Source organism: Haemaphysalis longicornis, unplaced genomic scaffold, assembly GCF_048455015.1.
Source record: "Haemaphysalis longicornis isolate Haplotype H1 unplaced genomic scaffold, Haemaphysalis longicornis Haplotype H1 scaffold_1, whole genome shotgun sequence".
Lineage (NCBI taxonomy): Eukaryota > Metazoa > Arthropoda > Arachnida > Ixodida > Ixodidae > Haemaphysalis > Haemaphysalis longicornis.
The window spans coordinates 227,353,112-227,381,034 of NW_027526203.1; the positions used below are offsets into that span (position 1 = coordinate 227,353,112).

Here is a 27,923-nt window from a genome sequence, read left to right on the forward strand (position 1 = left end):
TCACCTGATCGAAGGTGTTAGCCACGCTTTTGTAAAAAGTAAGCTTTAGTTAACGCTCAGTCACTGCAATATTTCTATGACCACTGCAATTCCTTTTGCTATAGCTATACCGGATATGTGCATTACAATCAGTATGTCATCGCACCGCCTGACCCCCTTTCATCGTTCCGTGTACTACATTCTGGAATCTTATAACAGATTATGCTGTTACAAAATGAAAGGGAAACTTGACGCGCGGAGCATGAGATGGGACTTTTTTGGGTAGACTCTATTTAATTCGTCCACAGCAGTGCTCCCCTCCGCAACGAGTAGCAGTAGAAGTAATGTAGGGAGTTGGGCGGTCAGTACAAGTGCACCTTCGAAAAAATTGGCGCGTATCTGCTCCTTTCGTTACAAATGTCGTCAAAAGACGATAGTCTTTGCAGACATTTGCCATGGAAACGCCCCCTTCGCTTTCCCGCTCACCTCTCATGCTATTCCTGCACCGTCACGCTCATCCCAAAGTAAACACACTAAAGGTTTGGTCAAGGCGATTTGAATTTACCGCGTTCCACTGCTACAGGCGGGGTTCCTCGATGCCAGCGCTGTAGTGCGGCGGAGACGCGCGTGAATCGAGGCGGCCGACTTCAAGGTTTATAGAACCGCGTTGCCGTGCTCCACGTGCGTTCCAAGCAGAACGTGGAACCTAGTTAGTGGAACCTTTCGTTGCCGTTGCCGCGTGATTTTTCATATGCCGCCAGGAGGCGGCGGTTTTCTGCAGTAGATGTAGACTATCATTTGCTATCGAAAAACCAAGCATCCATGAATTTTGTAATAAAGGAACACTGTCAATATCTCTTGTGTACTAATTTCCTGTCCTATATTTGAGTAATGTCTTGTTCTTTTTCAACAAAGTTGGCAAGCATGAACATACAGGGTGTCCCAGCTATCATGCACCAAGATTAAAAAAAAGAGAAATAGCGTAACTCGAAGAAAACCTAGTGCATAATGTTTGCAGTACTGTGAAGAAGCGGAGAGTAATTTTTCGTTAATGAGACTTAATTAATTAATTGTAATTAATTATCTAACTCGAGAAATACTGTCCTGATCACTAAAGTGTCAATGAGGCACTTGTAGGTAACCACGAGGGGCATCGAACTGCGCTATTTTCAGCGACTAACTAATTGCGTACTCATTTATTCTGACTGATAAAGGAAACCCGCGAAATATGAAAAATACCACGTGACGACGCTTACGCGCGCATTGTAAAGCAGCGTCCCCAAACAAAGCTGATTGAAAGCAACTGCTTCGCGTGTTACCCGCCCGAAGAGACAGCGCATCACCTTGATAATAGCATGCATGGAAGGAGCAGCAGCAGCAAGATTCGCGGGACGCGTGTGCAGATAAGGAACAAACTCGGTAGCGATTTCTTCTTTCTTTCTTTTGTCTATTTCATTCTGGCTAGCTCAGAGGCAGCCTGTTTGAGGGCGTTGCTTTACGGTGCGCGCGGAGGCGCCGTCACGTGGTATTTTTCATATTTCGCGGGTTTCCTTTATCAGTCAGAATAAATGTGTACGCAATCAGTTCACCGCTGAAAATACCGTAGTTAGATGCCCCTCGTGGTTACCTACAAGTGCTTTATTGACACTTCAGTGATTAGGACAGTATTTCTCGAGTTAGATAATTAATTAGAATTAGTTAATTAAGTCTCATTAACGAAAAAAATACTCTCCGCTTCTTCACAGTACTGCAAACATTACGCACTAGGTTTTCTTCGAGTTACGCCTTTACTCTTTTTTTAAATCTTGGTGCATGATAGCTGGGACACCCTGTATAAACCGGGCTTAGACGTTTACATTTGGCTGTAAGTATATAAGACTATTGCGGAATAAGCATTTTACTTTTGCCGGGTGGCTGAATCGACTTACAGAGAGACAGACAGACAGACAGACATACAGACAGACCAAAATTTCTGGGTTTAAGTAGCCCAAGAAAGACTATCGTCTTTAAAAAAGCAGAACTAAAGGAGACAAAACTTGAGAACAATCAGAGAAGATGATCGCTGGGCGAATGGGGCAGTGTGAGGTACCGGCCTGTCTTTCTGCATGTGTCATCTGCTTTATTACGGTTTCTGCTTCCAAGATAAGGTCGAGGGCTGCAGTTTCTTGCCAGGGGATTAAGCGTGCACCTTAACAGTTTTCCCTGACATATCTGCTGTTATTTGTATCTGTAAAAAACGAAAACTATCCACTGTACTGTCCTCAAAAACTGTCCACGGAACTCACTTCCTTCGCATTGATGACACGTTTTGTTGTGAAAGGCACAGCAAAGAAAAGCATAGAGCAATATCCATGTTTTGGTGATTTTTTGTACTTATTCGGTTATACTTACTTTTTGCGTAGTATTTTAGACAACGTGATTCGCCTGTTCTTTTTTGTTGTTTTCCGTGTATACAAATTGTTTGGAAAAAACTGGTGCATTTGATGCCCCGTGCTATATCTCTGTTCTGAGGTGCAGTTTATGTTGCAGGCCGGCAGACTTATTTTAACCAGCTGGTGATAGTATACGTGGATCAAAACCTCGATACACGGACGTTCTCGATTTCCATCTGCTTCTGAAAACGGTCGTGGGGAAGGGAAATCGAGGTCACTTGTGGTCAGCACCAAACTGCTTAGCCACTGAGCAGCTCCTGCGGTCACACTTGTCAAGTATTAACAATTTGCAGGGGTCGGACCTTTTAAACAAATTACGAAATGCAAAACGTTTGCACACATCGGGGGTGGGCTTTCGCTGTTGCGAAGTGGAGCACTCGTGCAGCCTGATTGCTCCAATAAACTCGCAGCTAGGGAAGGGAAAGTTCGTTTTATATCCCCTGAAAGCTGCCGAGAACGGCATTTCGTTTGTCAGCTTGCACTACGCTTGTGTTTCCAGCAGCAACAGACCATTGCTACATTGGTGCTCATTAATTTCCCCTGTTTTTACTAGAGTGCGATATTGTCCAATTGTAGAGGGGAAAGCGCGCGAGCGGCTACGAAGTTGATGATCCGGGACAGAAAATAAGGCCTGAAGTGCATTGACTGTGCAATATGAACAACGGAGGGTCGAACTGTTTCGGCATGAACCGGTACGAGTTATTTCTTTTTCGGTTCAGTTCCGGTCCGACACCCTGATATATATATATATATATATATATATATATATATATATATATATATATATATATATATATATATATATATATATATATATATATATACTATAATATCAGACAGAAATAAGGGCTGGCAGTCAAGAAAACCTTGGAAAACAAAGGTGAGGATATGGTAGGTCATTGAAACAGATAAAGAATTTGGAAAGAAAGAAAGGGAAGAAAAAATGCCTGCCAGGTGGGATCCGAACCCACGACCTCCGCGAGGCAGTCTGTTCTGGCAGTCTTGGTGCCATAGGGAGCTTAAGAGGGTTCAACGCTTGTCGACCACTCTCGACATGTCGTAGACCCTCGAATCACGGCCCGGGGGTTAAAAAGAAGGTCCCCTTCACCCCGAGAAGTCGGAGTGGCGCTGTCTATCACCCCCAAGCACAGGAAAAAATTACATTGACATAAATACCCCAGAAAGTCAAGGGGAAAAATAGCCCCGCCGGTAGCGTAGTGGTCATCGCACCAGGCCGGTATTTTGGAGGTCGTGGGTTTGGATCCCAACTGGCGGGCATTTTTTCTTCACTTTCTTTCTTTCCAAATTCTTTATCTGTTTCAATGACCTACCATATCCTCCCCTTTGTTTTCCGAGGTTTTCTTGACTGCCAACCCTTATATCTGTCTTCTTTTCAACGAGGCCCTCATTTCCTATTCTGATTCGCTATATATATATATATATATATATATATATATATATATATATATATATATATATATATATATATATATATATATATATATATATATATATATATATATATATATATATATATATATGTATATATAGATATAGATATATTTATATATTTGTGTGTGTGCGTGTTCATAAAGCGAAAAACATACAAAAACTAGAAATTTGAGAACGAAACATTTATACCAGTTTTTATTTCACATGTTCAAGTTCCATAGGCAGGAGTAAATAACCACCTATATTCAAGCACGGGTGGTCTAAATGTGACCATGGGAATAGTGGTTAGGTTGCATAATTTAAAAACCCCGTGGTAGGAAACCCAAAAGATTCATTCCTTTATATACGAATGATTATTTGCAGCTAAATGCACAACTTTCGCACCCTCTTTTTCTATTTAGCGAGTGCATGACAAATAAAAACACGAGTAGCACTGAAGGAAACAGTTCCACTAGACAATGTGATGATGTCATCAGTTTAATATGCGTAAAGAGTGTGCTGCGATTGCTCTTACGGGGCTGCGATTCGATGGGAATCATTCAAAAATGTAGGCCACAACATACTTCTTAACAATATGAATGAAGTGTACTTTTTTTGACGAGATGCATGATTTTCGATAAGAAGACAACTATGCTTCACCCGTTCAATAGTTCTGTCTATATATTTGGTAAACTATATGCATTTTCTCGCAAGTACCCTTCCAGCTATAGGCTGCATCGATTGGCCGAAGATTTTATGAAGTGTGTTGCATGATATATTTATTTATTTATTTTATTTATTTAGGTACCCTCAGGGCCAGAGGCATTAGAGAGGGGAGTGGGTTACAATAGTTACAAACATATAAAACAGAGCAGAAAAAAAAACAATATATAATAGCCCCGACGTTCTTTAAGATTTGCTGTACCTTATTTCAGCATAATAAATTAATTTCGTGCTATATTCGTTATCTGAGCAGTGTTTCTAGGAAAAAGCCAACCCGTTTTCACCGCGAAAAGTTTCAGCTTCTTATTCGGCTCGCCATCGTTGGACTCTTTCCTTTCAGCTCCTGTCGACGGTGTCTCACGACCACTGAAGACCAATCTGTCGAGGTTGCCCAGTGGTGCTTCGCAGGCAACAAACAACAGGTAGCCGAGGAAGTAGCTCCACATAAGAACTCCGAAAAACTGCGTAACCTTCGCAAATGCAATAAAAAAGGTGGAAAAAGAAACGATTTCAAAACGCGCTCCATAATGCCAGCGCCTTATTTACGCAAACTAGATATGCTAGGAAAGAACTACCAAAAAACTGCACCATTTTCGGTGACTTCCCATTTAAACCCGGTATTGCACGGTAACGAAGAGAAGTTGGGTCGCCTAATCCTCGTAGGGTAAAGCACGGAATGCTCGGAGCTCTACGTACGACAGCGGGACACGGGTGTATAGAACTTCCAATGAGCTTTAAATGTGGCAGAGGCAAGCATAGAGCACAAAATAGATTCCAACTAGGCGGACATTACGACCGCACGTAGTCGAAACTGTGAGAAGCCCAAACTTAGTTCACTTGGGGAGGGGAGTGGCTGCATAGAAAAGGTCGAAAGCGAGACACACCGGGCACTTTAAAAGAGAGAATCATTTGATCGAGCCCTTGTGGCTACTTTGCAATTGTAAGTACCCTATGCCGTATGATTTAAATAGTTTTTTAGATGTCATTGTATTAAACACGTTAGCTTTAGCCATTTGTTTCTGGTGCTCGACATGTCGTCCATAATATTTAGCTAGTAAAGTATGCAGTGCTGGAGCATAGAATAGTCAAAGTATTTGGAGCACTCGCATGGCAACACTGCTTCTATTCTTTGATGAATAATTTACATATCTTCGATGGCTCGTGGGTTGTAGGGAAAAAACATTAATAATCTCAATCAGAGTTAAAACTTCCCAAAGGAGCGGTTCGGATCCTCCCAATATTGCAGTTGAATGATGCCCTTGCTATAGAGGTAGGCTTGCGATTACCGGATAGCACTTCCGCCTCGAAATTCCGGAAAGTTGATCATGTATTTGTGTTAGCTATGGAAATCCACGCGCTTTCAAATAAAAACTATTGTGTGTTCTCTTTAAAATAGCTCCACAGATGTATTTAGACTCTAAAGCAGGCGTGTATGACCCGCTCTGTCTCCTGAACGCTTAACCTTAATAAATCACGACAAAGTCTAACATTATTCCCCGCAATGAGCTGATGCATAAAGTTCTTACCAAGCTGAAGTGCGAGTAGTAGGTTCGCTCCCTCGCGACATGGTTCATAAGATCGTAAAAAGGCATGTGCACCAAGTACACGGCGAAGGACAGCTTGCCCAGTGGTGCGAAGCCTTTCCAGCTGAGAAAGGACTCCATGATGCCTAGAAAACAGACGTTTTAGTTTTAGCAAGCGCTTGCGTGCTAAAATAGCGATGAGAGTACATGGTTTAGTATATACACCACAGTGCCCTCGATTATTATTTCACAATATGTTGTCAGTACACTCTAAGGCAGTCCTCTGATTCTGATTCACCACAGTGAACTCGAATACGAATCCATGCATCCAACAATAACATTTCAGCGAACGGCGGTGTCGATCATACAGTCTAACTACAAAGTTCAGTTGCTGTCATTCCATGCACCTCATTCGGTTTGTTGGTGGCATGGATACGTCATTCGAGTGAAGCTGAACCTCTGGGCGGCCTTAGAAACGTTCAGAGTGCTCATGCATGTATAATAAAGTCATAAATACACAGCATGCTACCACGCTGTCATGGTGGCCGCTTGCTTGAGAAGAGGGGAAGCCACAAAGGTAAAATCAACACCCGAGCGAGGCAAGAGTATGCCTAGGCAAGTGTCGAATTCGGCATGCGAGTGCGCTGCCGCGAATGGCGGGTACGATTTGCTGGCTCGGTGGCAGCATGGAGCTTTCGGGAGCTCAGGGAGTGATGGCTCTACGGAAATTCTTTCTCCAAAACAATTTTTTTCTTGGAAGCGATCATGCGGGTTGAGTTGTCAGTCCCACAGAGATATTGTCCCAGACTTTGGCCGAAGTCTCCCGTGCCACTCTTCTGGCTGGAAGCCTTTCATTTTGCGTCATTTTCCAGGGTAATCATTGGCACCGCACTACGGAAAAGTGCTGGGCCGCTGTCCACGCCAAGTAGTCAGTGACGCAGCATTACCTGCGGGCCGAGTCATGTCACTGATTGTTCCTTTTGACATACTTGAGATGATGTCACGAAAACGGAAGTAAGCAGTGATTGTAGGTTCGAGTTAGCGGTAACTGTGTATCGCACGGGATCAACGTGCCTTCTTTGTACCATGTCAGTTTCAGGGCAACATCAAGTTAACGCTCACCTACTTGCTGCGACACTGCCGTCGTCCACTTGGGACAACCAATGAAGTCTCAAAAAAATACAGGCTGCCCCTCAGTGTAAAGTTGCATTTTTCGTGTTGCTGCTGTGGTGTCGTTTGCCTCATGTAGCAGGTCTGGCACTGTTCTCATCCCTCTGCCAAACGTGGGTTTGGCTGTAGTCTTATGAGGCAGCTTTCAGAGGTAATCGCTGGTTGGACAGTAACGTAGCAAGGACACAGCTTACGTTTCTGGTTGGGAGTTCATGAAGCTCAGCGTTTTTTTTTTCACCATTCCTTCCGCTCGCCCACTGGTCACTGTGTGATATGGAATGCATGAAAGTCGCCGAACGAAGTACCTTGTTTGAAAATTCTTTCATTCCATCCAGGCAAATTCAGTACCATTATCGCTGACAACTGGGTGAAAAATTTCCGGAGTGGCTAATAAAAAGGGTAGTTGCCTCACTGTGACGCATATCTGTTCTGTGCATTAGGCGAACATCGGGCGGCTTTGCAGCAGCGTGGCCACACCGCATAGTTGTTCTAGTCATATGGGTCCTGAGAAGTCAATGCGAAGCACAGCGCGGGTCCGTGTAGAGACTGGAGCTGCTAGTTTTGCCTTGGCGTTTGACTGCACGTGTAGAAGTTTGCTACACATTGGTGGTCGCTTTGTGTAGCATCATCTACAAGAATGGGTTTTTGCTCCTTGCTTCACGCCTTTCATACCTCTGTGGTATGCGTGCTGTTCAATAAGAGCTACTTGGAGGAAGTGACTGGAAACTACATGACTTGTTGCCCAAAGGACGCATTCCTTGTTCATGAAAACTCACCTTTCCTCACCGGCTATACAAACAAGAGAACGATCATATGAAAACGACATTAAGGGGAGCTTATAAAACCGCAATCGGACTTCCTCAGTGCACGGCCACGAGTAAGCTGCAAAAACTGGGCATAACAAACACTTTTGAAGAGATCAAAGAAGCCACGCTGATCACTCAGAAACAAAGGCTGCAACTCACTAGAATAGGCCGAGCCATACGTGAAAGAGTAGGCACGCCCGCTGATAAAATAACATCGCAATTCAATTCGACCTTTATATACGCAGAAAATTATTTATATCACCAATACCAAGACACATGGACAAGACAGCTCACCAAGGAAGAAGAAAAGCAAGGATAGCATATCTAGAAGAAAAAATTCCCCCGCATTTCCCCGAGGGGGAGAATGTGAAAGTGCGAATGCACGGTTGTCGGCCCGCTTGCGGCGCTTGCGCTCGGCCCCCGCAGCCCACCACCTCGCCGCCTTCTCTTCCATCTCTTCCATCGGGTTTGTAGTATCACGTGTACACCACGCAGTTATCAAGCCGCTATAACGCCGCTGAGTCGCCAACGCACGCCGCTGACGACGTAGTTTGAATGCGTTAAAGATATAAGGCGCGTTACTCACACTGATATCAGCTTGGCGTCCGTGGCTTAGTCGGTAGAGCGTCGCGCTGCGGCTGCAAAGTCCTCGGATCGAAACCTGGCGCCAGATGCTGTTTCTTTTTTAAATATAGAGGAGCACTGCGGACGCCGCCGGCGGTGGATGGTTTGGGGTCGCGCACTTAAAACTTCATGGAGACCGTAACACAGTCCACACTGGCGCAGCAATGTACAAAACAACAGAGATGCGGTGGCGGCTCTCATAGATTCTGACCACAACCTAATAGACTGCATGACTATTAAGAACACGAATCCCGAGGAAGCGGAGGCCGGAGCAATAGCCTTTTGTATCGCCCATGGAGAGAGACAACAGAAGAGCCTGCACGTAATTACGGACTTCAAGCAAGCATGTTACGACTTCATTAAAGGAAGAATATAACGGGTTGCAGCAAACATACTGAAAAAGATAATGGGAAGACCTTATGGCACGCACAGATTGATCTGCACCCCCGGTCACGAGAGATTGGCGGGGAACGAAGCGGTTAACAGCACTTCCCGAGAATTGACGGACCCGGCGGGTGCAGTACGCCGCTTTTCACCCCACTTCCCAACGGCTATGAGGAAAGACTGGAAGCACTCAGTGCAGCCAGCGCACTCTACCCGCCCCCTCACAAAAGCTAAACGCAATGGAAGCCACCTCCTGGAAACAGATTCAAACGAATACTTATCAAAACCTCCACAGGTATAACCTCATTTATCCAGGAAAATACAGACCAGAATGTCAACCTGTAGCAGCACTACCACACTATACCACATCACCTGGGAGTGAAACAGCAATTGGCGAGAAGGCACAACACCAGAGAAAAAACTTTAGCTATGGGAGGCAGCCCTGGCGAGCTCGAGCCTGGAAGACCAGCATCATCTGGTCAACCTGACCCGGGAGAATGCCAGACTCAGTGCTCAGTGTAGTCCTGGACTAGGGACCCCACCCATCAGCGACACCAAAAGTCTTGTTTTTCAATAAAAGTTTGGTCCTCCTCCTCACTTTTTCCTGCCTTTTAGGCTACAAGCTCTGGGTCTTCCCACAAGGTGGGGTGTTATTACGTTAGGCCTAAACTGACGCAAAGCAGAAGTTGCAGGTTCGCGTGTTCTGGCTTATGGAGATTTTCAGCGACGAGAGGAAAAATTTGGCTGCAACTATCATGAGAATGTCGCCCGTTTTGGCTGGTTTGTCTTCACAGTTTAGGAGGGACTATAACTCAAGACGTAAGCATTTTGATGGACTGCTTTTGGGCGTTCCAGTAGCCCGTAGTTGTAAGCCCTGATACAGTAGTGAGGCAACACCACATCAATTGTCAAAACACGATTTGAGGAATTTCACATGTTGGTCTTATGATACCACGTCACAGTTTGGTATTTGTGTAAGTTCATGTAAATAGAACCCCTCGTCTGGCCTTGTGCCGAGGAAAGTGCGCCACGGGAAAAACTGATTGTAAGGTTTCATCGTCCGGGTGACAATAGTTGCGTCCTGATTTTCCAACGTTTCAGAAGCGGGGCAACTGGCTCCTGGTTTCTTTGGTCAATTGTTTGTGAGATAATAGAGCTAACGCCACACATAGAGGCGTTAAAAACAGTGGCGTGGTTTCGTCGAAATGTCGTAGGGCTGGTGCCGAGGACAAATGTTTTTGAAGGCTTACACCGCTCTCTGGTGTTCGATGTGCCAGGCACATTCGGTGTCTTTGTCCGGTAGAACGCGCCGACTCTGATGATTGATTTACTTTGGGTGTTTTGCGCCCCGAAGCTACACCTGGGCTATGAGTAGCGCAGTATTGCAGGGCATCGGATTAATTTTGGCCATCAGGGATCTTTGGCGTGCGCCGAAATCTCAACACACAGGCGTTTTTGCTTTTCGCTTCAATCATAAAAGCGGCCGTCGCGGCCTGAAATCGAAGACGCGTACTTGGGCTCAGCAGCATATAAGGTCGCATCGACTGAGCCACCGTTGCGGGTCGAAGACTCTTGTCAACCGCAGCTCGCTACTCAATACCTCAGCAGTAAAATGCTAGCAGTTAGATATACGTCTGTATTTCGTTCCTGTAGTTGTGCTTTGGAGCATCGATGACGGCATAATGCTTGTCTTCTATCGGCTGTGCGCTTTCGGTCTACCGCCAATTATACAGGGAATTCGATTTCATCTAGAGCCAATGGGCGGTTGTTTTCGTTTGCTTTGACTCCAGGCCGCTGTAGGCCCTTGAGAACTGCATCGACTCGATGGGCCTGTTTTGCCTCTGTGGACTCTATAAAGAGGATGTAGTTGAGATACAAATTGCATAAAGTTGAAAAGAAGCTTGTTTGGGAACTGTAACAATACAAGTCATGCTGAAAGGCCGAGAGTCATTCGTTTACTCTGAACAGTCCATTGATTGTCGTAATCAACAGATGTTTGGCATGTACGTGATTTTTTGCTAAGATTTTGCGTGCCAAACAACGTAGTCAACGGTTCATAAATTGTAGGAAGCCAGCGTGAACGTAACCGGAATCTCCCGTTAACGGTTCTACGATGGTCTCCGCAGATGTGCAGTTTCCCTTTTTTCTTTGTACTGCGGCTGCAGTCGCTCATCACGATGATTGAACCGGCTCGAAGAGACCTTGGTCTTGAAACATTCGTAGGGCGTCGTGTCATCGTGGTTGCCACTCAAAGTGAATGCCACCTTTCGGCATTTGGTAAAATTTTTACTACCACTTACCTTAAAGGGTTAATATGTACAGCGAGACCTTAATTCATGTTTGGAACGGTGAGGGTCTCTTTAACACTGTACACACAGACCACTCGGCTAGAAAGCAGTCCCATATAAAAGGTTCCAACCGAGCTCCTTCTTCGTCTTTTCAGATGACATCTCAGCTGCGTTTATTTTGCACTGAAGGGCTACTGTTATCCTTGGTCGGAGGAGTAATTACCGGCCCAACCAGGTTCGTAGCAAATATTTTCTGCCTCTGGGGGAAATGGCTTGACAGGTCAGGGGTTTTTTCGTTTCCTCACTTATGAGTGAGAACGCAACTCCGAAGTCAACTCCCATGGCACGTGGCTTGCCATTTAACACCAGGTGCACGATAAACATCGCTAATTCACCTGGATGTACGTTATGAAGCTATACAGATTTGGCTCTGACTTGTGCAAATTCACTGCGGATCGACGTGATGGCTCATTCTTTTGAGAGCGTTGTCTTTGCAATACATGTTTATAAGTGAACGCCTTTTTGAAAAAGATGCACGTCACAATTTTAAGACGACACAAGGTTTGGTGATATTTCCGGTAAAGCGTATTAAAAAATGGAGCGGTTTTCTGGTTACCGTAACGATTTCTGTGGGTTTCGACCGCAGTTATTTCGGCAGGCAGGGTTCAATGTTGTCGTTGATTAGGCATAATGCCTGACCCCTGACTCTGCTACGAGAGTGAAATCGAAAGCTCCGTTAACGTGATTCCCCCTGATTAAGTATCCTTTATTCAAAAGCCGTGTCTTCTACACCATACAGCCCACTGTCGCGTGGCATGAATTAGAGTGGCAGTTTTGTAGAGGCAGTTGTGGATGTGGACTTCGCAACCTGTCCTCCGACATTTGATACTTGCTTTGCTCCAAGGCTGCACTAGGAATTCCTAGTGAAAATTTGGAGGTCCCGCTAAAGCCGGTATGAGGTCCCGTTACAGTTGGTGACCGTAAAATATTTCAGTTTGACTGTTCAGAACTGTTTCGTGGCTCCGAGACGTATTTGTGAGATGGTCGCGGCAGCAGTTGGTGTCTCGTATGAAATTTGGGCCGACCGAGAATCTCCTATTTGTTACGGTCAAATTCCCCATTAAAAATTATAGGAGCTTGGAGCACTCAACTTTTTTTTACTCTCGGGGTGAACCAAGGTGGGGAACGGGTTGTAGGTCCATTCACCACATTGGATGAGGAGAGGCGCCTGTTTTTTCTGGGATGTAACGTGGATAGCCTCCATCTGTGGTAACCAGTCGCAGCGTTCAAAAAACTCCTTTAGGCATACTTGGGTCGGCTTTTCGGTCGTTTTCCCTTGTCGACAGCGTTTAATTTACAGGTTGTACGATGTGAGTTTATTTAGGCCTTACGTATCATTTTCATCATCATCAGCCTATCTACGCCCACTGCAGGGTAAAGGCCTCTCCCATTATTCTCCAATTACTCGGTCCTGTGCCAACTATGGCCAATTTATCCCCGCAAAGTACTTAATCTGATCTGCCCACCTAACTTTCTGCCGCCCCCTGCAACGCTTGCCTTCTCTAGGGATCCACTCTGTTGCCCTTAATGACCAGCGGTTATCTTGCCTTCGCATTACATGCTCTGCCCACGTCCATTTCTTCTTCTTAATCTCTACTAATATGTCCTTAACACGTGTTTGTTCCCTGACCCACTCCGCTCTCTTCTTGTCCCTTAATGTTACACCTATCATTTTACGCTCCATTGCCCGCTGAGTCGTTCTCAATTTAAGTTGAACCCTCTTAGTGAGCCTCCAAGTTTCTGCCCCGCAGGCGAGTACCGGTAAGATGCAGCTGTCATACACTTTCTTCTTCAGCGACAATGGTAGGCTGCTATTCATTATCCGAGAATGCCTGCCATATGCACCCCACCCCATTCTGATCCTTCTAATTATCTTTGCCTCATGGTTGGGATCTGGGGTCACAACTTGGCCTAAGTAGATATATTCGCTTACCACTTCCACTGTCTCGCCACCTATCTCAAAACGCTGTGCTGTCCCGAGGTTATTGATCATTACTTTAGTTTTCTGCATATTAATTTTCAGGCCCATAGTTCTACTCTGTTCGTCCAGTGCGGAAAGCATGCTTTGCAATTCGTCCCCCGAGTTGCTTAGCAAGGCAATGTCATCAGCAAATCTGAGGTTACTCAGGTATTCTCCATTAACCCTTACTCCCACCTGTTCCCAATCCAACGTTCTGAATACTTGTTGTAAACATGCTGTGAATAAGATTGGAGAGATTGTGTCTCCTTGTCTGACACCCTTCCTTATAGGTATGTTACTGCTCTCCTTATGGAGGATGATGGTAGCTGTCGACCCATTGTAGATATCCTCTAGTATTCTTACATAATGCTCATCTACCCCCTGGTTCCGTAATGCCTGAATGACTGCTAATGTTTCGACCGAGTCAAATGTTTTCTCATAATCTATGAAGGCTATATATAGGGGTTCAGTATACTCAGCGCACTTCTCTATCACCTGATTTATCGTGTGAATATGGTCCATTGTTGCATAACCTTTACGGAACCCTGCTTGTTCTTTAGGTTGACTGAAATCTAAGGTTGCAGAAATTCTGCTAGCGATTACCTTGGTAAGTACCTTGTAGGCGACTGACAGTAAGCTGATCGGCCTGTAATTTTTCAAGTGCTTCATGTCGCCTTTCTTATAGATTAGGATGGTGTTCGCGTTCTTCCAAGATTCCGGTACCATTGCGGTCATTACGCATTGTGTATACAGGTTTTCCAGTTTTTCAAGTACAATTTCTCCGCCATCCTTCAAGAGGTCTGCTGTTATATGATCCTCACCAGGTGCTTTGCCCCCTTTCATTTCTTTCAAAGCCTTCCTTACTTCTTCGGTCGCTACTGTTGGGATGTCTATCTCGTCTGAGCTACTGTCTCGTTAGGTATTATCCTGGATGTCCTGGCTATTGTACAGATCCCTGTAGAACTCCTCGGCCACTGTGACTATTTTATCCCTATTTGTGATGACATTGCCTTGCTTATCTTTAAGTGCATACATCTGATTTTTCCCCACGCCAAGACGCCTCTTCACAGCTTTCAGGCTACCCCCGTTCTTTACAGCGTATTCGATCCCCTCCATATTATACTTCCGTATGTCAGCTGTCTTACGCTTATTGATTAACTTCGAAAGCTCCGCTAGTTCTATTCTGTCAGCTGCGGTAGAGATTGTCATTGTTTGCCGTTTTCTAATTAGATCTTTCGTCTCCTGTGAAAGTTTGCCAGTATCCTGTCTAGCCATAGTGCCCCCGACTTCTACTGCACACTCCGTGATAATACGTGTAAGGTTGTCGCTGGCTTCCTGTGTCGTAAGCTCGGCTTCCTCGTTAAGAGCTGAATATCGGTTCTGCAGTGCTATCCTGGATTCTTCTACTTTACGTCTTACTGTTAGCTCATTTATCGGCTTCTTTCGTACTAGCTTGTTGCGGTCCCTTCTCAAGTCTAGCCTTGCGTATACCTATGCACTAATCGTGCCAGCTTGCTTGCGAAGAATGGAGGCCGCGCATAGCAACAGAATTTTCTAGCGATGTAAGACGATTCGCTCACAGGTGTGTGAAGTTGGCCGCCGAGCAATATGTACCAAATGCTGCTGAGGTTTTTGCTGTGCGGCGCCACACAACATTCAGGGTTCTGGCGTGTGATCACTCTCATTAGAATAATGCAGCTCACCAACGGCAAGTTAGTACGAAACGAAAAAAATCGTGACAGCCAGACACCAACAAATCTGGATGTGACAGCAAAGTGACGTGTTCGGGTCAAGCTCAACCAGCATACCTTCGAAAATTAAAATGTGGGATAGCTGAGTGAGTGAGTGAGTGAGTGAGTGAGTGAGTGAGTGAGTGAGTGAGTGAGTGAGTGAGTGAGTGAGTGAGTGAGTGAGTGAGTGAGTGAGTGAGTGAGTGAGTGAGTGAGTGAGTGAGTGAGTGAGTGAGTGAGTGAGTGAGTGAGTGAGTGAGTGAGTTAGGGAGTGAGCGAGCCGAGTCACGCAGGTGATTTTAATCTTCTACAGCGGCTTATATATAGATTATGCTATGCTTGATATTGCTGATGTATTTCATGGAATCAATTGAAAGGATGCAAAGGCAACAGCAAAAAGCAGGACTTGTCATCCTGCTTACCTCGAACTTACCTCCACGCTTTGTTGAGCATGTCAGTGTGATCCAGGACAGGCAAATGGACCACAGTATTCGGTCAAAGAACGCGATACTCAGTTTGCCCACTTCCGTTGTCGGCTCTCTCTCATGGTACCAGGCAAACCTGATGAACACGCACGTAACGCCGCATCCTAGGCTGACAAACCAGCAGCATGCGGTGGCTACCTGAAGGCAGAGAAGTAGAATACAAAGTCACTTGAGGACAGGGACCATGTAGGCGGTACTCCCTGCTTTTCCAGGGAAGCGGGAGGCACCAGAGTCACACAGCGATGCACCCCTCATAGACCCCACCGGATGTCAGACTGCTTCATTTTCTTCCCTCCTTTTACTCAACTGCGCACTGGCGCTCCACTTGTGGTGAGCCAGAAGCGGTTTTCACGTAGGCCATGCTTCGGCCCATAAAAAAACTTCATGTAGTGATGCTATGGCACTACTTCAGAGGTTGTCGCGTAGCATACCTTCCCAGAGCGCTTCATGTCGTTTTAATCCTTGAAAATAAATGCACTATTTCGCGCATGTCTAGAGCCGATAGTCGCATACTTTCCTTTCCAAACATATTGGAATTCCCGTGCAGAAAGTCGCGTGCAGTGAACACGATGAGTCACCGGAGTTCAAAGCGTGAGTTTGGGTGTGAGGGCGGTGCACGTAGTTATACTTTCCCGTAAATGCATAATATATTGGCTGTAAAATCTTTAAATTATCAAAATACAAATAACAAGAACAACTGACCTTTTCGCGAGAAAGTCTTCGAGTACGTACAATGCGAGACCGATCCGTTAGCCTAATGGAGCCGGACAGCAATTGAGCAAGCAATGAAGCATCTTAGTAGTCGTAGCATAGTGCGCGCAGCCCTTTCTTTCCCACAGTCCCGCGAGATATTATGTGTCATTGGTTTCGACTGAGCAATTTCATTTATTTCCACACCAGATGAGCGGAATAACTTTAGTCGACGTAACACCAGATGACCCTTGAGGTTTATCGAACAACCATTCTACTATGAATCTTTGCCTTCTCGGCCCATTTCCTCCATTAGGGTGGGCCATAATCGGTAATGGTGCTGGCTTCGGGTATGAGCTAGGTTTTTATAGTGCATGTTGTATTCAGATAAGGACAGCCAAAGTGGTGCCGTGACAATTTTTCCTTGAGATGAAACTTTAATATTCTGTAGAAAACTCTATCCTTACCACGGAACTGGCAATATTTTAGTAAGAAACGCCATAGTTGGCTTAGTAAAAAATATTTAGGACAAGATCGGCAAGGCTACTTTCCACGTTGCATGATGTGGCAAATTTGGGCACGTGTAAACCAAAGGGAAAAAATTTCTACAACTTCATAAGTTTTTGGCCAAATACTTGCAAACTTTGCTACTGGATACAGAAAAATTGTATTTGTCATACTTACATTTTTGAGAAAACTTTTCTCAAATTTAGCAGCGAGAGCAATGTCGTTCAAAAGTGGCACTTCTTAAAAAAACATTTTTACACATCGGCCTTAAAGCTAACCTGTCTGGTTTTTTTACTTGTTGATCAGGGGCTGCTGAACACTTCGTACACTGCTCATTAAGACTCTAGAAAGCAAACGTTTCAAAATACTGCTTCGTTAAATGGGCCAAAAAAGGAAAATATGTAAAAAAGGGCTACCTTTCGACGTGATTTTAATAAAGAAAGTTTTTGAATTTTTGCGATGTTTACGCAAAATGGCACTAAATAAATTAGCATTTTAGAAAGCTAGAAATGTATTGGCTTATTTGTGGTTTAAGTTGGAAAAATTGCGTCACATTCAACACTTTTTTTTTTGTCCGATCAACAGTTGAATAGCAGTTCGCAGTGAACAAAACAAATAATTATGGCTGTTTTTATAGATGTTATAAAACTAAATCGACTGATGTAAAAAAGGGATCAGAGTGGTCATATTTACCTCTTGTTCAGCTTGTTAGTTGCGGAACGGATTAAAATAATTGTGAGGTTACCAGCTTTTGTCTTCTACGAGACCGAGGTTACCATTTTAGCAATATTTTGTTACCGCCTTGCCTTGTTGTGTCAGAAACCCATATTTTAGGTTTCTGACGCCGCCTAATTGCACATTATGAGTAATTTATCCCATCTACAAGCTATTAACCACGCTGCTGGTACTGAGAAGTTTTAACTTGCGATCGTCGCGGTCAATAGTATATTTCCGTTGTACCTGGTACTTTCGAAGGCTTGACTGCAAAACGCTTAGCCTCTTCAACTGCCCGCCTTTGAGGCTCCTCGGGTAGGGTAAATAGATTTGCTTCTTAAAAAAATATATTTTTAGTTCTTAGACAGAGAAACTTTTATCCCACTATAAAATCTGCCTACCTATACCTTGTACACTTCAATGTTAACGGGAAGGTACAGCTTCAGTTTACGACATATTGAGTCAATTACTACTTTCGCAAATAAAAGAAGGCTCTCTCTGGAGTGCTCTCAGACGGTACTATAACCACTCCTCTAAAACGACGTCCACCGGCGTTCTGATAACAAAATGCCGCGTCCTGCATTACTTCGCTCTTCATAAATAACGTAACGCAAACTAACTTAACGTAACCTAACGAAAAGAAGAAAATCATTTAAAACACCGAAAACTAACCTATGACATGAAAATTGTAATTGTTAAAAATAAAGGACTACAAGATCCGGACCCGGACAACCACCCTTCGTAACAAGAAGCTAAGGCGGAACCCTCTAGCCCACAACGGGAAGCGCTTTGGCTTGTGTCAGCTCACTCTTCAAAAATTCGAACGCCGTACGGACGGCACTCTAGTCCCGGCTGCAGCGCTGAGATGGAGTTTCGGCGAATGTCACTCCAGACACTCGGTAAAAAAACCCGGAAATTTTGGGTGAAGCAAGGAAACAGAATGGGGACTTATCAAACGAATTCATGAGTTCTTCTCACCTAACTGAGTTCGAGAGTACCTAAGAGCAAAAAAAAAACATGTTTAACAAAAAACGTATTAACAAAAAGTCACGTGTTTTTGCAGCGTGCAGAGTCGTGTAGCGTGATGCGTTGGAAAATGAACGTCCCGGTGTGTGTGCTATTTGCACGCGGGCGCCACGAAGGCAGCGCGACGCTGAAAACATAATTTAGACCTCAAGCATATATCTCTTATCAATTCTATATGCACCTTGAGTAGGTTAGTTAATAATAAACTCCAATATCATGATAAAAAATTGATTTTAATCACAAGCTCTACGTCTCATCACTTGGACATGCATTTTGACTAGATTTGTTATTAATAGGCCGCACGTGAAAAGAAAATAGCGTACCATGTAGTAGCGCATCATGTATCAAATGTTCACCGATGACAATACTCCTCGGCCACGTGCCTGTTCGCCCCGCCCTCTCTTTGTCAGCGAACCAAGCGCTTGCGTGACTAGTTTCCTCTGGCTCCTCGAGTCGGCGGTCCCGTCGTCCCAACAAATTGTGGTACTCGATTTGGAATTTCACTCTTCTTTCGTAGTAGTAATGGGGACGCCGCGTATGATCTTGGCTTCAGCTTCCCTGTTCATCTACCTTCACATAGTGGAATAGCTTACTGATTTTCTGATGCAGCGAAAAAACCTAAAACACCGGTGTGAATGCAGAGATTTTCGAGCACATTAGAGGTCAGCAGGTCGCCTAATTTAATCCTTAGCGGAATGCCTTACAGGCAAGGTATATCTCCGGAGCGAGAAAAAAACACAAAATATAAAACGCCAGATCATTGTTGTACGTACACATATAAATTGTAAGAACGTTCGCCTACCTGCTCGTGTTACAGACCCTCTTTATCCATATAGAACATTTTAGCATTGTTCACAAGGGTGCTCTTTACCCTTAGATGGCCTTGCGCCAATAAAATCCAAACATCACTATTGTTTCCAATTGTAGTGCCTCAGATGCTGAAGGGTTCTCCCAGCCAATATTTTTTTGTGGTCTCTGCGTCATTACTGTGGCGCCGGGTATTTTTATTGTGGATGTTGGAAGCAACCATTGGAATCATGTGCTCTTGGAACTTTTAGACATTTTCTCATCGCCCAGGCACTAAAGACCCATTTATTATGTTTTTGTTTTGACGCTAACCAATAAAAGGTTTTCTAGTTGAAGCTAGTTTACAGTTCACGCAGAAATTCAAGTGCGAGAAAAAGTTATTTTTACCTTTGGCAGCGTCCGACCGCTGAAGTAATCCTTAGCCAGCCACGCGGTGCAGCCAGAGAAAAAGCACAGTGCGTGATAGTAGGGTAGCACGTAGTACTTGTTCATTATATCTTGCGCTGTTCTGTAAAGAAAACAACAGTAGAAGTACCGTGGCATATCAGCTATAGCCTGGGTAAGTCGAATTTCCTTCCTTTATTTTTCTGTTTATTCCGCCAGACAACCTACTAACCACTGTGCAATACTACATTGGTACTACTACTGTAGAAAGTGCGCGCTTACAGTTCTGCATGTTAACTAGAGTTCCGTACTAAATGCAGGCCGCCTTGTTTGTTTGATCCCGGTTACCAGCACAAACTGCAGAGGATATGCCGACAACATTGGCACAACACTTTGCTTTCCGAGGTTCTGTGTGTGTGTGTGCGTGCGTGCGTGCGTGCGTGCGTGCGTGCGCGCGTGTGCGTGTGTGTGTGTGTGCGCGTGAGTGTGCCCGTGTGCGTGCACGTGTGCGCGTGCGCGTGCGTGCGTGTGTTTGTGTGTGTATGTGTGTGTGTGTGTGTGTGTGTGAGAGAGAGAGAGAGAGAGAGAGAGAGAGAGAGAGAGAGAGAGAGAGAGAGAGAGAGAGAGAGAGAGAGACGTTATTTCCTCCTTCGGGGTCAGGTACTGGGGGCGTAGGAGGCCCATTGGGCCGCCGCGACCGCCAGGGCCTGGGAGGTAGTTCGGACTTGGCCCGACTCCCCTGGGTCGCGCAACGTCTGCTCCCAGAGGTGAGGGGAGGGAACGGGGGGTATGAGTCTGCGGGGCATTCGCAGAGGGAATGGTAGTGAGTGTCGAGTGTCCCGCAGTCTGGACAGGTAGCGGTAGTAAAGTGATGTGGAAGAGTGTGTATCAGGTGTGTTCGATGTTGGAAAGTGTGTATTTTTAGGATGCGCAGCATTTCTCCTGCTTCCGGGGAGAGGTGTGGGTGCGGGGATGGGTATCGGCGGCGGAGGAGCTGGTGGTGCAAGGAAATATCCCTGTATTGCAGGAGGGAGGTTGGCTTGCCTGCAAGGGAATCGCGTTTAGGCGTAGTGAAAATGGCGACTCCGTCAATAAGTTCGCGAGCACGTACGTGCACCACTTCATTAGCGCCTACGCCTGTGTGGCATGGTGTCCGCAACAGGGTCAGGATGTCGGATGGAGGATTCGTGGAGAGAATTCGCAAGGCCAGGGAAGAGATATTACCGCGAATAAAATTGCGGATGGGCTGCTGAGAGTCAGGTAGGACGAATTCAGGTGTGAGTCGCTGGGTGAGCGCAAGGGCAATGTCTGCCTCCTGTGCCATGGTTGGGTTGGTAGTTAGGATGCTAGCCGCCGTGACATTTGGTGGTGTGTGTTGGCCAACAACAGCTATACAGTGTGAAGATTTGTGAGGGTAGGGGGTGGCATCAGTGTATAGTGTTCATGCTGACAATGGGTATTGTTCGGCGTGGGTATTGGCTCGTGCTAGTTGTCGGGCTGCGGGGAAAGTTGGGTGCATGTGGCGAAGTATGGGGTGGATTCGGAGGCTGTTACGGATGTGAGGAGGAATGGGGAGGAGGGTTCGGGATGGTTGAAGGGGGGAGTGCGAGCATTGAGCTAAGAATGTGGTGCCCTGTAGGGAGGACGCGGGACCTGTGTACGAAACGGAGGCGATCCTGTTACGCAATGCCGTGGTGTTTGGTGGGAGAGCGCATTGCTAATTAATTTCCTTCCGTGCTTCAAACACTGACGTTTCTAGGTTGAGTGCATGGGCCCGCCTCTATTATTCACTGTAGCGCGCTACTGTACTACAGAAGCGCTCTAGAGTTCCGAGCACGCACACAAGTACGGTTTAAAAAGGGTGTATTCACGTCTCTGCATTTTACTACGAACGTTCGAGCTCCTATTGAAATGGGCAAGTGTGTATTCAAGGATCGTATTAGCCCGTAACCATATATGCCCATGGAGATTGCGATATTCGGTGAATGTCAGCCTTGACAGTTTTCACGTTGTGGCGTTTTTTCGGAAACGAAGTACCAACGTGAATACGTTGTTGTTGTTGTTGTTGTTGTTGTTGTTGTTGTTGTTGTTGTTGTTGTGTAATTAACGGGTGGACATAGCCTCGTAAGGCTTGCCGACGGTCCCTATCGGAGAGCTTGAACTCCTTCGCGTAACGACTACCCAGTTTAAGTATATTTGGTAACGCCGTAGCGAATTAACAGCTCCGGATGAACTGTTTGTTTGTAGAACGAATAATGAAGAACGTGGGGAGATTTGGGCACGCACGGAAGGAGGCTGCGCCGGAACTAGTTGGGTACTATGTGGGCGTCACGGAAAAAAAAAAAACTGGTTAAGTCTAAACATACCATCTGCGTGCAGTTGGCTGAATCGCCTTGTGCCAGTGAATGAAACAAATTAGGATGTGCTTTCTCGCATAGAAGAAGGCGGCAATGTTTTAAGATGCTGCTGCAAATCTCTAATAAATCCATAGAAAGAACGTTAGTGCTCCAGGAATGGCCTCACTGTGTTCCAATGGCTAAAATAAAATGTAATTGAATTGTTCACCCACAAATGTGGCCTCTGGCTCAGTGGCGTAAAAACACGATTAGAAAATAACGCCGCTCGTATGAGGGAGGGGCGAGGTGGGGATGCTCGACATAGGTCCACTTGATGTTTCAAAGGACCAAGAAAACTGCTCGAGTTTGTGCGAGATGTAAGCGTTGACTTAAAGATGACGGTCAATAGGTTTCTTCATTCAGAGCATGCGCTGATAATTTCAACCCATCCACGCCTTTCACTTCGTCTCCCAACACGTTTTTTTCAACAAGGAACACTGCCCTTCCCGACATACCTCTGTTTTGATCCCGATGGTACCTTTCGCATTCTCTAGCATCGTACGCGTGTCTGATTATGCTCGGCGACTTCTTTTAAGAAAAGCTGGCGTATTTTGCGTTTTAAGAGCGAATGCTCTTTATAAGCGACCCCAAACCATCCACCGCCGGCGGCGGCGGCGGCGTCGGCGGCGTCCGCAGTGCTCCTCTACATTTAAAAAAGAAACAGCATCCGGCGCCAGGTTTCGATCCGAGGACTTTGCGGCCGCAGCGCGACGCGCTACCGACTAAGCCACGGAAGCCACGCTGATATCAGTGTGAGTAACGCGCCTTGTATCTTTAACGCATTCAAACTACGTCGTCAGCGGCGTGCGTTGGCGACTCAGCGGCGTTATAGCGGCTTGATAACTGCGTGGTGTACACGTGATACTACAAACCCGATGGAAGAGATGGAAGAGAAGGCGGCGAGGCGGTGGGCTGCGGGGGCCGAGCGCAGGCGCCGCAAGCGGGCCGACAACCGTGCATTCGCACTTTCACATTCTCCCCCTCGGGGAAATGCGGGGGAATTTTTTAAGTGTCTTGTTATGTCTTGCGATTTACTTTCTTGTTCGTCTGCATAAACACACACGATGGGGTGTCTTTGTTTGGGTGTACACAAAGGACGTATATTATACGTTAGCATTTTAGAGAAACACCCAGAGGTACATGTATACTATTCCATCGCGGTGAAACATGCAGCCTGTCTGAAATTGAATGGCAGCTGTCGTTGCCACTTAAATGACCAAAGAGCAAATTATTTTTTACGGTTTTCCTGACAGGCACTCATATTTCTGAACTGAAGAGAGAGAGAGAGAATCAACTTTACTGAGCTCGAAAATTCGATGGTGCGCGCAGGCACCAGACGGGGTGGTTCCCTATTCACGGGACCCATATGTATCCAGCAACTCCTGGCCCCTGGCCGTCAGTGCTAGCTGAGTTGGCAGGGCGGGGCTGGACAACAAGGTCTCCCATCGCTCGGGGGGTTGGGGATTGGGGGTGTTTGGGGGAAAGGGTGGTGGGGGGTTCTTGAGGTCTTTGCACTCGGCTATGATGTGTGCCAGAGTGCCTCTTTCGGTTTTGCAGAAAGGGCAGGGTGTGTCGTGCTGCGCCGGGTACATTCGGTGTAACAGAACGGGATGCGCTAGCGATCCCGCCTGCATGCGCCGCAGGATCGTTTGCTGTTGCCTGATTAACTGTGGGTGCGGTTTAGGCAATAAGCAAAGCTAGTCAATTTTCCCGACCTCCCCAATCTGTTTTTCGGTGAGAGGCATGCGGCCTCCCACCGCATTTAATGCGGTAGGAGGCCGCATTAAATGCAGCCTCCCATAAGGCGGCAAATTAAATGCCGCCTAAGGCGGCATTTAATTTGCCGCCTTAGGCGGACCGGAAAAGAAGTTCGCAGCTTTACTTCGCAATTGTCATTACTTTTTCCAGGCTTACTAATGCAGGCAACTAGCTCTGCTGACCTCGACATCGCTTTAAAGTTTTTCTCTCCATCACATTAGTTTTGTCCTGGCGTCTCCAGTGAGGCCGGACTCCACCCAAGCGTACGTGCCTCTAGTTGCACTGCCCTCGACTTCAACAAAGATTTAATGCAAATAAACAAAGCAGGGAAACTAAACTTCCTCCTTAATTGTTTAAATTCTTTTTGTAACCCCGGATGAAGACCATGGTTGTGCCGTGATAGATGAAGCCGAATCAGCCACCCTGCTGGCCTTGACGAGTGCAATGAGAAACGTGGTGAATACTCGCCTGTTTTCATGCTTTCGAATTACCTGAAATTCTCTGTAATGGCGATCATAAAGGGCGGCATCTCCGTCTTGTGAACTTGCATTGCAGACACCACACAGCTCAGCAATGATAGCACGAGAAACGCCGTTCCGCACCAAAATTTGGACCTGCGTTTGAAACCTTTGTTTACGAAGTATTGAGAGGCGATGTTTTCTGTAATTGTTCAACCATTCCATTGAAAAGTATCGGGGAGTGTACTTGCCATCGGAACGCAAGAAGGACCACAAGTGACACCAAGAACAGCTGGAAGTCGACGGAAACGTACCACACGTGGATCAGCGCTATCTGTTTCATGAAAAAACAAATACTGTGATTGCACGAGACACAACGGCAGCTTAAAAAGAAACAGGTACCTAAACAGTCTGGTTATAAACTCAAGGCTTTTATCGTGACTTGCTTTGTTGCGTAAATACAAAGCAGTCTTTTTTGTAGGTTGACATTCCTGCAACAACGATTAATTATTGTCAAGTATTACAGGGAGACAATCCATCCCTTTATTCTGAATAGCGGGAAGTTTATACCTGAATGAAACTTTTTTGACAGCAAACGTTACCGAGGAATTTATGTTTAAAAGGGCTGAATCTATACCCGTTTCCTTCAACTGAACAAGACGTATCAAGGGGCCTGTGAAGTACTTAGGAAAGCAATCGAAAGCGGGCAGTCAGTACACTGACTTGGCTCGCCGTGTCCGCCAACCGAAAGTTCACTATATCCGATAAAGCGTTGTAAAACCCAGTAGACTGTTTTATTAAGTAACGGCGCCGCCATGGGTTCCCTTCTTGGTTCGTACGATATTATTTGCTCGAGTTGGGCAACTCTCCTCAACAGAAGAGGCAGGGAGGTTATGACGCATTGATAATGCTTTTTTTCTGTCCAAAAGCAGTTGCGTTGGTACAACAGCCCCTCCGAGAGTACACGACGTCCTCGGCGCTTCAGAGGCGTCTCGCAATGGATGTTTTCCGCGAACAATCACACTGACTGCCGATGTGGCTTTCACAGCTATTGGTTAATAGCCTTGTCACTATAAAAACACTATTTGTAATTTTTACCACAAATTTTTTTTATAAGCCTCGAATACAATTTTAGTTTGACATTGCTTTGGTCAGCCACAGGCAATAAAAAATTTGGCCTCGTGAATGTTCCGCAGAGGAAGTGCCGGAATTTTGCTGCTGAATTGGCGCCATTTTATCTGTTCCTCTTGCTGCCTAGTCGAATTTACTTAATTTGCGGAGAAATCTCCGTCAGTGCTTAATCCGATACACTTGAGAAAAACGTAAAACGTAATCATATCAACTAAGCCCCGCAGTAGACACTTTAGATCCCTGATCCCTCCTGAAATTTAATGCAGCAGAGGTTCATTTTGAAGGGACACTGATGAACTGGGACCAACAGGTGTTTGTGATGGTTTTGTGAGCACAGTGGCCTGGATTTGTTTTGCTCTGTCTACGAAGTCTCTGGCCTTCGGGTAACATTTAAAACGAAAAGGAACAGTGGCTGTCATGCGCCCCGCAAGCCAAAAATCAGAACACAGTATTGCGCGCACTTCATTTCACCATTGGTTGCTTTAAAAGACGTCAGCCTTCCCTCGGCTACTTAAAACAGAAAATTTCGGTCAGCGCCTGTGCGTGTCGGTCACTGAATTCAGCCTTATGGCCTGAATGCTTGTTAATAGAATTCTTGTACGGGAGGTTCATATGGGCAAAACTTTTCCAAACCACTAGATCTAGAAATAAGATTTCAACCTCGCCAACATAGTTCAGCAAAAAGGAAACATTAGGCACATTTTAGGCAAAACATCAATGCAAAACTGGTACTCGCTGTGTTCATTCAATAAACTTGTCTTGCTGCTTGATATTTGCGATAGTAGATAAAAAAGTGTTGAAAAGATATTTTGATCAAAATATACACAGAAAAACTTCACGCGAGAATGTACCTCGCGCCAGTGTTCCAAGTTCAGCCGTAACAATAGGTTCCAGTAGAGGGCGCGAGCAGTGGAGCGCAGGAAATTTGAATTGACTTTATCAAACTAACTCCGTGTTTGTCGTCGCAGCAGCAGCTAAAAGAAGGGGAAGAGCATGAGAGGTGGACGGGGGAGGGAAGAGAGGCATTCATGTGGCAGATGCGGCAGAAGACTATCGTATTGTGGCGTCATTTGGGTGAAGTGAGCAGATACGCGGCAAATGTTTTTTAAGTGCGAATGCACTTCTTAAGCAAGCCTGAATCGTCCGCCGCTGTCGTCCGCATAGCAACAGCTGCGGGTGCGCGCGCTCCTCGTCTTCCTCCTCGTCTTCCCTAGCAACGGGGGGAGATGGGCGCGCGCTACTCTCCTCCTCCTCTCTCCGCTCAGTGACTGCGGGTGTTGGGCGCCTCCTCTCCACTTCGGGCGGGAGAGCTCTCGCTCGCGTAGCGGGCGCTCCGCATTCCGACGCGTGAGGGCGCTCGTGTAGCCCTCGCCGTAACGGCGGGCGCTACTCTCCTCCTCCTCTCTCGGCTCAGTGACTGCGGGTGTTGGGCGCCTCCTCTCCACTCCAAGATCACGATATCCACCGTAATCGCGCAATCAACAACCGTGCATTCGCACTTACACACTCTCCCCCTCGGGGAAGTGCGAGGGAACCAACGTAAGAAAACATCGGCGCACGTTAAAGATCCACAGGCGATTAAACATTAACCCGGAGCACTCAACTACGGCACACCTTATACCCCATGTGTAACTTCGACGTAAGAAAACACGAACGCTCCAAATGTACATCTTTCCCTGTGCGTTCCCTGCAAATCAATGCGTTCTGTGTAGCTATTCAGTACTAAGTTTGAGTATGAACTTTACTGTGAGCCATTATAATTTTAGAAAATGTTCGGTTGCGTAAAATTGCCGTGCCACTGCGGTAAACTTTACATGACTTTGAGCTTGTTTTTGCCGGTGGCACCTTGCTTCTTAGTATCTAACCTAATTTGAAATATGTCCTGAAAAGCTGTGACCTCTTTCATGTTTTAAAGTATGTGTTGTGTTATAACACATACTCTCGGCTAGTTACAAACGCTGCCGTTGGGGGGTGAGGCTCGATTTGGTGTCTGCTTAGCGAACAGCTGTTCCAGTCCGAGCTTGTGCACCTTCATTGTGTAAACTTTGTGCGCAATCTATTTGCATGCCGCTGCTACTTTTGTGTCATTTTAAAGCGAAGCCTTTGTGTTCTCACTTATTGTGTCTGTAACACGAAAACACCCTGCAGAAAAGCCAAGTTCCTCTGACGATGATGATGAATGACCGTGGGTTAAGTGAAAGAAAAAAGCGCTACCGGTGGCCGGAATCGAACCTGGGTCCCTCGCGTTATGAAGCCGGCGTCTATCCAAGTGCTTCCTTACGACATGGTCGAACTAGGTACAAAGTCAGACGACAAACAAACAATCCGTCACGAGAAAGCTTCGCGTTCAACCATCTTCGTCGTTAGATGGAGGGGTGCACCACTTTTACTCGCGTTATGAGTTCCATACTATCCCACAGCCTTTCTCCCTTCATCCACAGTTTTTTTATTAATGTA

General features: G+C 45.9%; 1 protein-coding gene across 1 annotated transcript in view; it reads right to left on the reverse strand.

Annotated features, from left to right (window-relative positions):
• Nucleotides 1-4,030: 4,030 nt before the first annotated feature.
• LOC144142501 (nose resistant to fluoxetine protein 6-like) overlaps nucleotides 4,031-27,923 on the reverse strand; it is a 90,885-nt gene continuing 66,992 nt past the window's right edge. The window contains exons 10-15 of the mRNA XM_077674055.1: nucleotides 24,587-24,669; nucleotides 24,369-24,491; nucleotides 19,727-19,847; nucleotides 15,544-15,733; nucleotides 6,092-6,234; nucleotides 4,031-5,035 (exon numbers count right to left, since the gene is read on the reverse strand). Coding sequence (XP_077530181.1) covers nucleotides 4,787-5,035; nucleotides 6,092-6,234; nucleotides 15,544-15,733; nucleotides 19,727-19,847; nucleotides 24,369-24,491; nucleotides 24,587-24,669 — 909 coding nt within the window. The 3' untranslated portion in view covers nucleotides 4,031-4,786. The remainder of the gene's footprint in view (nucleotides 5,036-6,091; nucleotides 6,235-15,543; nucleotides 15,734-19,726; nucleotides 19,848-24,368; nucleotides 24,492-24,586; nucleotides 24,670-27,923) is intronic.